The sequence below is a fragment of the Otolemur garnettii genome, unplaced genomic scaffold, assembly GCF_000181295.1.
Source record: "Otolemur garnettii isolate 467f Iridium unplaced genomic scaffold, OtoGar3 scaffold00047, whole genome shotgun sequence".
NCBI lineage: Eukaryota > Metazoa > Chordata > Mammalia > Primates > Galagidae > Otolemur > Otolemur garnettii.
Window position 1 is genome coordinate 39121 of NW_003852442.1, and position 12007 is coordinate 51127.

Below are 12007 nucleotides of genomic sequence, written 5' to 3' on the forward strand. Positions count from 1 at the left end.
CCAGGCCTGGGGCAGACCCTGCTGGGCTCAAATAGCCTTCGGGGGCTGGTCAGCTGTATGCACACACCAGGTGAAGGGAAACGCTAGCTAAGCCCCATCTGTACAGCCTTGGTGCACCAGCCACACCTCCTCAGCACCAGACACCCATGCCCTGAGCCAGCAACCCCACCCACGGCGCACACCCAACCAGAGACACACTTGAGGCTCAGGCAGCCCCAACGTGAGCCCAGCAGGAAGGACCTGGCCTGTGGGATGTCCTAGCATGAGCTCCACCCCAGAAGACCTCAGCTACCAGTCACCCAAAGACACCAGGAACAGAAAAAGCCAGAGATAGCCTTGTACCAAAAGGCACAAAACACCCTGAGGGAGGAATCCAGACAGCCACCCCCAGGGGTGGGGAGGGCAGTGAGTGACAAGGACCAGGAGGGCCCTCAGGTGTTCCCCGAATTATGGGTTCACTCTGAGGACTCACTGGGCCAGGCACTATGGTCTATGCACTTTTCTGTACATATTTAAACTTTGATTAAAAAGTTCACCGTAAACTTTTGGGGATAAGACGCCAGGGAAGGTTTCGGTAAAGAAACATTATCTGTGGGGTCTCTACTGCCCTTCTCTTTTGGCCATAACAGCTTTGTTGAGAAGATTCCCACAGTACAGTTCAGCCCAAGCCACCCGGACACCTCCACCGCCCTTAAAAGAAACCCTCCCGGGAGGCAGGTATTGAGAAGTTGCTGTCTGCTCTGTCTCTGTGGACCTGCCTCCCTGAGGTTTCGGATGAATGGAAACCCAGCTTCTTTCACCAAGCACGAGGCTTTCACAGCTCATGTGGTCTGTGTAAGAAGTGAGGATGTCACTGCTTTGTCGTGTGTCTGAAAGACAGAGTCTCACTCCATTTCCCTGGGAAGAAGGTCGTGGCACCATCACTCACAGCAACCTCAAACTCCTAGGCTCAAGTGCTCCTCCTGCCTCAGCCTCCTGAGTAGCTGGGACTACCGGAACACACCACGATGCCCGGCTAGTTTTTCTATTTTAAGTAGAGACAGGGTCTCAAACTCCTGGGGTTCAAGCAATCTTCCCACCTTGGCACCCCAGAGTGCCACATGTATGAGCCACTGCACCCGGCTTGTAATTCACTTTCTACGGCTGTGCGATACTCCGCTGTGTGGGCCTGACCCATCCATGCCTTGTGGCCATTTGGACCAGGCCCACCTCTTGGCCTCACTGACTGGTGTCACGAGGCTCCCCTGCCCCTTGTTTTTTTCTTCCTAGTGCAGTGGCATCATCATAGCTCACGGCAAATGCAAACTCCTGGGCTCAAGTGATCCTGTGCCTTATCCTCCTGAGTAGCTGGGGGTCTCACTGTTCCTCATGCTGGTCCCCAAGTCCTGAGTTCAAGTGATCCTCCTGCCTTAGCCTTCCAGAGTGCTGGGATCACAGGCATGAGCCACTGTACCCCACCCCTAACACCCCTTCTTAGAGCTCACCCCACACTCAGTTTGGGGCCCACAGGAAGGCGTCCTGAGCGCCTGGCCCAAGCCCCGTGGGTTCCTGTCTAGACTCCAGTACCCATGGGGGGTAGGGGCGGAGGACAGAATATGGACATGTGTGCTCTGGAGCAGAAAAGAAGTAGAACAAGCACACCACGAGCTGCCCTGCTCCCCTGCTGAGGCAGAGGCAGGAAGAGATCGCACCCTGGCTCCAGCTCCCTAGGAAAGTCTTAGGCCCAGGACCAGGAGGCTCAGGGTCTGCCTAAGTCAGGCAGGTGAGTGGGGACTTGGGGACAGGCGCTTCCCAGTCCATCATGTGCCAGGCCCCAGGGCCCTCAGAGAGGCTCTGTACCCCAACTTTATAAAAAGGAGAGTCTCACAGCCCCTGTTGTAAGGGGCTACAGAGATCCGGCCTGCTGAGCCTTGGGTCTTCCTCTGCCCCCACAGCGGCCCCTCTCCATGTGGCCAGTCTTGTTTCTAAGCATCAGTGGGGGAGGCGCGAGCAGGGTGGGGGAGAGGGGAGCTCTGGGGCAGGTCCTGTAGAGGGGAGGCCTAATCCCCTTGGAGGTGGGAGGCCGTTACTCGCCAGCCGGAGCAGTGGGATCGATACCCCCACGATGCGATGCCAATTAGCAAGGCCAGCGCTGCCTCCCTGGTGCTGTGTGGCTAGAGCGGGGAGCTCTGTGATCACTGTGATTAACTGGCGGTATTCGGCCAGGAGTTAGTCAATGAAACGGCTGCGGATTGCAGATGACAAGAGGCAGCGCGTCGGCGTCACCTCTGCTGTCTGACCTCGCGGATTAGCGGCCAAGGCCGACGGGCAGATGTAATTAACAGCTGAGACCCTGAAGTCAGCCAAGGGAGCTGAGTGAGGGCAAAAAGGAACAGCAGCAGCACCTGTGGGCCCCCCAGACATGGGCCTGGCCAGCCAAGCAAACACCCGCCAGCCACCAACTGTGTGTCCTTAGAAAGGAGCCTCCGTGCCAGGCTGTGGGACCACTCCCGGGGCACGGCCTTGTCTTGATGGGGCTGACAGTAAACATGGAAAAAAGAGAAGGGGAGGGCACTCGCAGGGTAAAGACCTGTCTGTCCCACAAAGCCCTGCCCACTCCAGGGACTGACCCAGCTCTAAATCTGGCAGGGGAGTGACGGAGCAGTCAGAACAGTGATGAGGCGATGCACGTCCCCACAGGGACCTTTGGAGGACCTTTGTGAGAGGTCCGCTCCTGTGCTCAGAGCTGATGGGCTCTGAACCCCCAGGATGGCTCGAGCACCCGCGCCACACCCTCCCCACTCTGCGGGCACAGGTGAGCGTGGCTGGGACAGGATAGAGGCATTGCCCCTCTGAAGGAGGGTCCCCGGCTGATCCTGTTCTTTGCTTCAGCCTGTGCAGGGGTAAGGCATGGGCCAGGGGGTGGGGTGGGGTGGGGTGGGGGGTGCGCCCGGGGGAAACTTTAAATGGCTTCTGAGTAGGGTCCACACAGGAACTGTGGCGCCACACGCTGTGACTCAAGGGTGGCCACGCTGCAGGGGGAGAGGCAGGTTCCCACAAACCCCGAGTCCATCTGGGCTGCCCCTTCCCCACCACCTTGCTTCCATTTGCGCCATTCAGACGTGGAAAGAACCCGGCTGTGTCAAGTCGGCCCCTTCTTTGAGGGCCCAAAGGACATGCAGGAGGCCGCTGGCCATCAAGCAGACCCCCATGACAGAAGCTAGGGGGGCCGACCTAGTCTCGGGCCGACCTTCTTCACGGCGAACAACAGACCCAAAAAGGCCAATGGACTTTCAATTCCCTGCTGGGAATTGTGTACACTTTAGAAGTGAAGTCCCCACAGTGAGTGCATGGTGACAGCCACAGCCTTGGAAATGCCCCTGCAGTCCCCACCAGCCCCAGCACAGCAGTGACAGCGGCTCACCACAAAGACAGGGCCACATCCATACCGAGTACAGCCCGCTGTTCTGGGGAGCACCTGCAGACAGAGCCAGGGGCTGCAATGTGCAGCCTCGAGGGCGAGGGGCCCCCAGCCCGAGTCTATATCCGAGGCCCAGCTTGTGGCTGCCAAAGGAAGGCGGCTGTCGGCCGGTGGTGACTCCTGTGCCCCATCTGCCATCAGGTGCCACAGCCATTATACCCAAAACAACAAAGGGAAGGTGTGGGTTTCTACTCTGAAACACGTTGTTTCCCAAGGTTGCTCGTCTGCCAGACAGTGTGAGCAAACCACTGGGCCCTGGGATCAGGATGGGGCCGAGAGGAGCTGAATGCAGAGCACAGAGGCTGAGGGCTGTGCTGAGGGAGGTGGGGTCACAGGCCAAAAAGGAAGGGGAGGAGGACAGAGTGGCCAAGAAAAGTGGCAGAGGGTGCTTCAGGAAGAGGACAGAGGAAATAAGTCACCCTGACCTCGATGCCCATTATCTCGGAACAGGGCTCTCAGTGGGGCTGAAGGGGCTGGGGTCGAGGTATCTCTGCCTTGCTCCACCAGCCCTGCCCCAGGCCCCACCGCACTGTGCAGAGGGGAGGCCTGGCCAGAGGGCCGACCCCTTCCCTGCCTAGCTCCCCACCAGCCCTGGCAGCTCTAGGGCAAGAGAGCAGCACTCACGACACCTGCCCTGCTCACACCTGCACCAAGCAACAGATGGGGTCCACACACCCATGGGAGACACCTCCACGAGATCCCGGCCACCATATACTGACACCCACATGCAACGAGCCTGCCAGGTTCTGTTTCATTTCTCTTTCTATTAAAGAGGCAGACTTCCGAGGAAGGAGTGACAGAGGGCAGGAGGGCCCCTACCTCACCCTGGGCTGTTCCACGTCAGAAAGGTGAGTGGGTGGGAGCCTCGTGTCGACACATAGGGCCACTCCTTATTCTCCACTGGCTCAGGCAGGATCTTGGTCTCAGGTGGCACCAGGGACCTGACAGTAACCAGACCTGACTCACTTCTCGCCTGCAAAGTCGGTGACAAGACGGGGCAGGCAGCCAAGAGACGCGGGTGGAGGAGACTGGTGAGGGGCGCGGGGACCTCAATGCTAAGTCAGAAATTCAAGTCCCACTGCCATTGTCCCTACCCTTGTCAGCCACTGTGCACCTGGCTCAAATTAGGCTGTAGGTGGTGGGGTCATTCCTTCCACGGGTAACCACGGTGGCTGCCCCCAGGGCAGGCACTACAAGCTCTGCTTGGCCAGCATGAAGGCATCAAGGCCTGAGGCCTGAAGACACTTGGACAGTGAGGGGTGGTGAGGGTGACTAGGCTCTGGACACAAAAGACAACTATAGTTAGGAAGCCCAGGGCTGGGTGCTCCCCCCAGTGACTGAGGACATGCGGGCTCCCTGCCCCCCCAGCAGACAGGCGCTTACGTCCGCACGGGAGACTGGCGCCTGCCGTGGTGGTGAGCAGATTGCTGCACAGCTTGTGAGAGCCCCGCCTGGCAGCAGCCCTTGCTCCATCACACACGGGTGGGAGTGGCACTGGGGGCTCTCCGGCTTGCCCTCTGTAGGGGCCAGAGAGCTAGGGGCAGGGACTCGGGAGATCCCTGGCTGGGCTGGGCACTCAGAGCAGCTGGACGCATCAGGCCTGGTTCTGAGTGCAGGGCTCCAGGAGCACCCACAGCACACAGAACACATCTTACTCCAAGTGCAAGGCTGACATGGGACACTGCACAGCAGGCCTGGCCCCGTGCCTGGGAGGCCAGGAAGCTCAGAGGGGTCGGAACTACCTCAGGAGAGTGGGGTGTCAGGACTCCTAGACTGGGGCTTCAGATGCCGACAGGGGCAGACATGGTCCTCCCTCCCAATAGGGAGGCCAGGGGGATATTGTGAGGAGGGGAGGGGGCCTGGTCAGCACACCCAAGGACCTGGGGCCATCCCAAAGAGCCCAGCAGCTCCAGAGGAGGGAGGGCCAGGCACCCCGGGGAAGTCCCTTTGATGGCTGGTAATAGGGGAGGGCTCCAGCAGTCAGGGGCCTGGCAGGGCAAGGCAAGCCCATGAAAACCTCGCTGGGAGTGGGCCCCTGGCCTGTCACCAAGGGACCAACTTGGAATCTGACATGACATGCTGCCCAGGCACTCCAAACCCCTTCTCCCCAGCACAGCCTGTATGCACAGGGTATTCAGACCAGCCAGCGGCAGGCAGGAGCTGCTATCCTGCCCATGGTCCCACACTGTTAGGACCAGCTGCTGTTACACCTCTAGCACAGAGAGCTCCCAGAGGGTGTCCAAGAGCACACCCCCTTCCCAAGAAGCACAGGGGAGATGGTAGTCCTGCTTATTAAGGGGGATGGGGCATGCAGGCAGTGGCATCTGCACACTTGAGCCTGGCTTAGTACAATCACCCTGGGTCATCATAGTTCACAGGGTAGAGATGTCCTCCTCACCCTGGGAACCAGCAGAAACTCAGGGGGGTGGGCCAGCCTGCCAGGTCACATAGCAAGGACGGAAGGTGGTGGGATATAAATCTGAGCGTTCACCCTGGCCCTGGGAGCAGGATAAAGGGTCTGGTTGGCTCCAGCACCACCCCGGCTCTGGCCCGCAGGGATGGATACCCAGCCCTGCGCTCGCACTCGGGAGGGTAAGCTTGGAAGGAAGAAGAGAACATATCTCACAGCCTCAGGAAAGATAAAATCCCAGTGCGGCCCGTCTCGGGCAGCCACGGAGGGGCCCACACTCTTCTCTCCTCCTCATCCTTCCTCCCAGGGCAGAGCAGGCGACATGGCACGCAGATTGCTTTGTCTGAATTGAATTTTTAAACTGCACCCTCGAGACACGATGAGAGGAGAGACATCAGCGGAGACGCAGATGCGGTCATATGTCTAAAAATAAGATGCTTCCAGAGGCAGGTGCCGGTGCAGGTGGGGGGGGGGGTGGTCCAGGCGGATGACGCTAGTGCAGGCCATGCTGCTGACAAGAGGGACTTGGGGAGCAACCCTGGGACTGCACCTTCCTGGAGGGGTGACCCTGAAGCCGCTCTGGGGTCACACCAGGGGGACACAGTTCCCCAACTTGGCTGTGGCTGCGGTCTTACCAGCTTAGACACTAGCACCCTTGGGGGGCCAGGCAGGGTCTGGGCATGGGGCATCAGGCACAGGGGGGCCTGGCTCCCATGAGAGGCATGGCTCTCTCAGAGTCACAGGTGTCAGGCAGGGAGGAGGGAGCCCAAGTCATCTCAGACTATTTATGCTACTTAACAATGTGGGACTCGTGGGGCTAGGACAGCTCAAGGCTCAGTTTTGTCCCCTAGGAAAAGGGCGGGGGGGAGAAGTGTGCCTCTGGGAAGACAGACATCCCCCCCTGCCAGTCCACGTGTAAGAAATAGCTACAATAGGCAAGTCCACAGAGGTGAAAGCTGACAGCTGCCAGGGCCAGGGTGATCACCACGTTCCAGACTTAGAGAGCTGTGAAGGCTGTGTGCCTCTGAACACAACTAAACCCACCAAATTGTTGCATTTATACAGGGGGAATTTTATAGCTTGTGAATTTTTTCTGAAAAAATGCAAAAATAAAAAAAATCCATAACCCACCATCATCAAACCCACCAAAGGATCGCCCCCCTGCCCCGGCGGCGGCGAAGAGATGGCACAGGGGAGTGGGGGGCCCACACCCCCAGGGAGACAGAGTGTGCATTGCTGACCACCAGGCAGACTCTTGTTCCCAAATCTAGCTCTCCACACCGCAGTGCTGGGTGTCAGACCTGAGGGTAGGGAGATATCCTCCAGCCAGGACCACCTGCTCAGAACTGTCCTAACTCAAGTAGCAGCAACAAGAGACATAGGCATACCCTGCCAGCTACATTACCTCTGGCTTGGGCTCCATCTCTCTGAGCCTCAGCTTCCCAATGTGCACAATGGGCTAACTCAGGGCTGGTGGCCTGATTCTATGAACAGGGGAGATGGCAAGGTGAGAGCAGGGGTGACTGTAAGAGGATAGTGGTGTGGCCAAGAGGGGACCAGGAGTAGCTGAGCCCATCCTCATCTGTTCAAATCAGGGTCCACCCAGGGCCGACCACGTGGAACTGACATCAATGAGCCTGGGCTTATCAAGAGAAGTTGTTGGGGATACGGTATCTGCATCAGGATCTAGGTACTGGTCCTGCCTGTGGACCCTGAGCCCCCAAACCTTGGCTGTCCCATCTCAGTGAGGGGACAACTCAAGAGAAGGCACCACGGACACACACTGCTCTTTCCTCTCCCTCGCCAACTCCCTGGAACTCCTTCCCAGGGTGTCACTCAGAGTGCCCAGGGGCAGAACAGGCCCTGAAGCCACTGAGTGCAGCCTCCTGCTAAGTGCCCTCCTGCTCTGCAGGACACCTTGTTCCCAGCCAGGGAGGCCTGGCAAGCCTGGCACTACCTATGAACCCACCAATGCAGCTGGACGCCAGGGCCAGCCTGGGGTGGAGGAGAGGGAGTGAGGGCCCAGCGACACAGGCTCCTATCAGGATGCTGGGAGCCCTTGTGACAAGCCCACAGCGGGAACACGGGGTTGTAGGTCTCTCCACAGCCTCTCTGGGCGAGGGGAAGAAACCAGCCCTTCCATGACCACATCCTCTTCAGAGTCACCCCAGGACCAGAGCCCCAGAGGCCCCGGAGGGCACACAGCTGCTAGATACAGCTGGAGGTGACTCAGGCCCAGCAGAGCCAGCATTCTCCACGTGCTGACCATAGCCTCTGAAAACCCGTGTCAGCCCTGTTTCTCCTGCCTTCTGGAACACTGAGAGGATGACCAACACAAGACCTGCTGTCCCTTCCTTCCCACAGCCTCTTAGGAGGGCCCCACGTCCCGACTCCAGGCTCACCTCCTGCTGCGTGGGTCTCGGCAGCAGCATCTGCGAACCACCCAGGCCAGGCAGGAAGCAGGCCCCTCCTCTGAGCCATCTGCCCTGCAGCCACCTTTGACACAGGGGACCCATGCAGCCTGGCTGGCTCAGATACTACAGCCCCACCTCTCCCCAGTACAGCAGGTGGAGCCAGGAGGCTATGGGGTGCTCCTGGTTAAGCACCGATTTCAGGGTACAGAAACCAGGCCCTGAATGCCGCCCTACTCCTGAGCCAGCACCCTACTCTCAAATCAACAAAATGCCAGGCTGGGTCCTTCACCCCAGCCCTCAATGACCAGTCATAGGAAGAACCTGGGAAGAAGAGATTCAGAATCAGAAGACCCCTCAGCCTGCCTCAGTCAAGGCAAATTTCCCTACTACCAAGCTATAGCCCCTAAACACAGAAAACAGATACAGTCCCCGCACACAGTGTTCTGTGGGAGCCCCAGGCGGGCCTAGAAGCTATATCCTAAACCTCAGACACCTGGGATGAGGCAGATGGCAGGTAGAGGCCTGGGGGTCCCACTTTCTCCAAGCAATGAGTGCAGGGTTGTCTGAGAGGTCAGGGAAAACTCGTAGGGCCCAAGTCTTCCAACTATAAACTGTCCCCCCAGTTTGTCCAACCACCAGCTCCCCACCAGCACCAACCTGGGAGCCGACGGTCACTGTGGCCCTGAGAAGTGCTCCAAAGCTGGAGCCCAAAGGGGCCTCAAAAGCCTCACTGCACAAAAGGGAAGACTAGGGCTCAGAGAGGGTCAGCACTTGCCCAAAAAGTCACACAGCGTGTCATGGCCCAGATGATGCCAAAAGCCAGGTCCACACTGCTCCACCACCTCTGCCCCAGGGAGTTAAAAGTGGCAAGTCAGTTGTCGTAGAGGCCCTACTCCAGGACCAGTGTGTTTCTAGAGACACCACATTCTCTGCCACATTTGGAACAGGTGTCAAAGCCTGGTCCAGCCTGGCCAGCAAGCCAGGGAGAGGTACTGGGGCCCAGCACTCCCTCTGAAGCCTTATGGGACTTCTGCAGCCCAGGACGACCCTCTAGACTAAGCTGCAGGGCTGGTGGGAAGGTCCCTCCATCACTGGACACCCTCACAGTGGCTTCTGGAGCCAAGCAAGGAAGGACAGCAGCAGGGCAGAGAGAGAAGCATAGGAGCAAAGCACAGGTGCGGGGGTGCCCAGAGCCAGAGCACGGCAGCAGAGGAGACAGTCTGCTGCGGGCGAGCTGGCGCCGGGGGAGCTCTGCCCACCAGCCCTCTGAGTGCCGCCTCCGGCTCTCGCAACAGCTGGTCTCGGCGCCGATGCACCTGCTCTGTGGAGGGCTGGGCGGGAAGGGTGGGCGTCCCCACGCGCAGCCTGGCAGGTGCCTCTTACCTCTGGGCTCCTCCGCCTGCTTGGCGAGCTTGCGCAGCGCGGCGGCGAAGCTGGAGGACGGGGCGGCCTGGGCCGACAGCGCGCTGCTGGTGGCCGGGCTGCCGCTGGGCACCAGGGCGCCATTGAGCGGCGAAGGGGTGAGGGGGTTGACGGTGGCGGTGGTCCTGGTCGCGGTGGAAAGCATCCCTAGTGAAGGGGACTTGGGCTCATGGCTCATGCCTGAAATAGGAAAAGAAGAACCAGAGGTCACCCAGAGAGCAGGAGCACCCAGCACCAGAGCAGGGCCCCGGCGGAGGCGGTGCCAGCAGGCAGCATGCAGGGAGCGGGGCAGGCCTGGGTGGCTCCTGACAGGACAGGCAAGAACAGGACAGAGCCAGCACTGCAGAGGGGACAGAGCTACACCTCTGGAGTCCAGTGATCCAAGGCAGCCAGGACCCCAGCGATCCTATCACCTCTCCTGGGCAGCCAAGCTGCTTAGAAACCCAAAGCATCTCCTGCAGGACCCCAGACCATCACAGGGGACAGAGGAGGGGAGGCAAGGCACAGGGCAAAGGGACAGAGAAATGACACTGACAGACAAGCCTGCAGCAGGGAAGCTGAGCAAACACAAGATGCCACCGGGCCCCGTGCTCCTGGTGAGGTCCACACCACGTTACAGAGAGGGAAACTGAGGCCCCCAGACAGAAGGCCCAGGGGCAGGCTGACGGGGAAGACGGGAGAAGGTGCAGCTTCCCGCAGACCCCACATGGGCTCTCACTGGGCACCGATTCTGCCCTGGGAGGCTAAAGATAGGCAGGCTGCAAACCCAAACCGCTGTGCGGCTTGGAACCCTCTACTCCCTCGGGCTGAGTTTGTTGGCCTATGACCGCCCACCAACTCTTCCCATGGGCCACAGTGGCCGGAGGTCTGAGTTAAGGCTCAGTGTCAGGGATGACAACAGACATTTGGGTATGACACGGCCACCTCCTCTCCAGCTCTCCAGGGCGCTGTCTCCTTGCCACACCGTGGGCCCAATCAGTAAAGGCTCACCCCACGTCACAGTGCCAAGGGTAAGAGGCAGTGGGGTCAGGCATGGAGAAGAGCAAATTAACTTCCAAACCCCAGATGGATACCTAGGAGGATGGGCTCAAGGTCACCTGGACGGGGGGGACAGTCAAGAGACACATGAGGACATACGAGAGGCAGAACTTGCCATGGGACGGGGAGGAGGGAGGGGACCCCAGTGTCCACCTCATCTCTGCCTGATTCTGTGTGGAGGTGGTAAGTCTAATTGAACCCACATCCACCCTATCCCTGTGTGGCGGCAGACTCAGATGCAGAAGAGGGGGGACAAGATAGGACCCCAGAGACCTCCCTCGTCCACCTGCAGCCCCAGAAATGAGCCACCAGAGGCCGTGCACCCTGTATATGGATCCTAAACCCCAAGTTCCAGACAACCAGGCCTAGCAGGTCACCACCCCTCTCTACAGGAGAGAGAGAGAGAACTCTTCAGGGAAGGTGGTGGGTGGGCGCCATCCTCTCTTTCCAGCCCCATAGTGAGCAAGACAATTATTACACTTAAAATTGCAATAACTCAAATCATGTTTGAGTTTTACAATTACAAGGGGTGTTCAAACATGATTTGTATTCGTTTTTTGTTATTGGGATATGTTGAGTATCATAATTCTAATATGGTTTTTTCCTTAGACACATTTTTTTTTTTTTGGCACCCTCTGTATCTGACTCTAGCAGTTTAAAAATATGTCCAAGGTCTTTGTCAGTCGCTTCGTCAAGAGGTACAGACTAGTTCCCCTCCCCAAGTGTGGGCCAGACTCAGTGACTCACTGCTGATGAACAGAACACGGTGCAAGTGTTCTGTGTGACTTTCAAGGTGCCCTCCTCAAAGGCACCACGACTTCCTGGCCCTCTCTCAAATTAAGCAGAGGGGTGGGCAGCCACCACGTCCTGAGGATGCCCCGGCAGTCTAAGAATCCCACATGGTCAGGAATTGAGGCTTCCCACCAACAGGGACATGAGGAAGCCACCTGGGCATTGGACACCCCATCCCCAGGCCAGCAGTCAGATGAGACGGCAGCCCCAGTTGTGCCCAGTCGACATCTTGATTACAGCCACACAGGAAACTCTAACCCAGAACTGTAGCAGCAGGGCAGGCCTGCTGGCTCCTGGCTGGACAGAGCCAGCTGTCAGAGCCAGCTAAAGCCCCTTCAAATGCCACAGAAACTGAGAAAACAAAGATTTGTTGTGGAATCGAGTTTAGGGTGTGTGTTACACCGTACTGGGTAACAGACACATCAATGTTAGCACATGCCCACCTCCTTACTCTCTCCCAATAGAAGCCCC

General features: G+C 58.6%; 1 protein-coding gene across 2 annotated transcripts in view; it reads right to left on the minus strand.

Annotated features, from left to right (window-relative positions):
* The window catches only part of GSE1 (Gse1 coiled-coil protein), a 104083-nt gene that overhangs the window by 23289 nt on the left and 68787 nt on the right, over positions 1-12007 (minus strand). Inside the window, exon 2 of one of the 2 annotated variants that reach the window (XM_012806166.2) lies at positions 9668-9886. The exons of the other annotated variant lie outside the window; for it this stretch is intronic. Within the exon in view, the coding sequence (XP_012661620.2) occupies positions 9668-9886 (219 nt within the window). The remainder of the gene's footprint in view (positions 1-9667; positions 9887-12007) is intronic. 2 annotated transcript variants of the gene reach the window in all.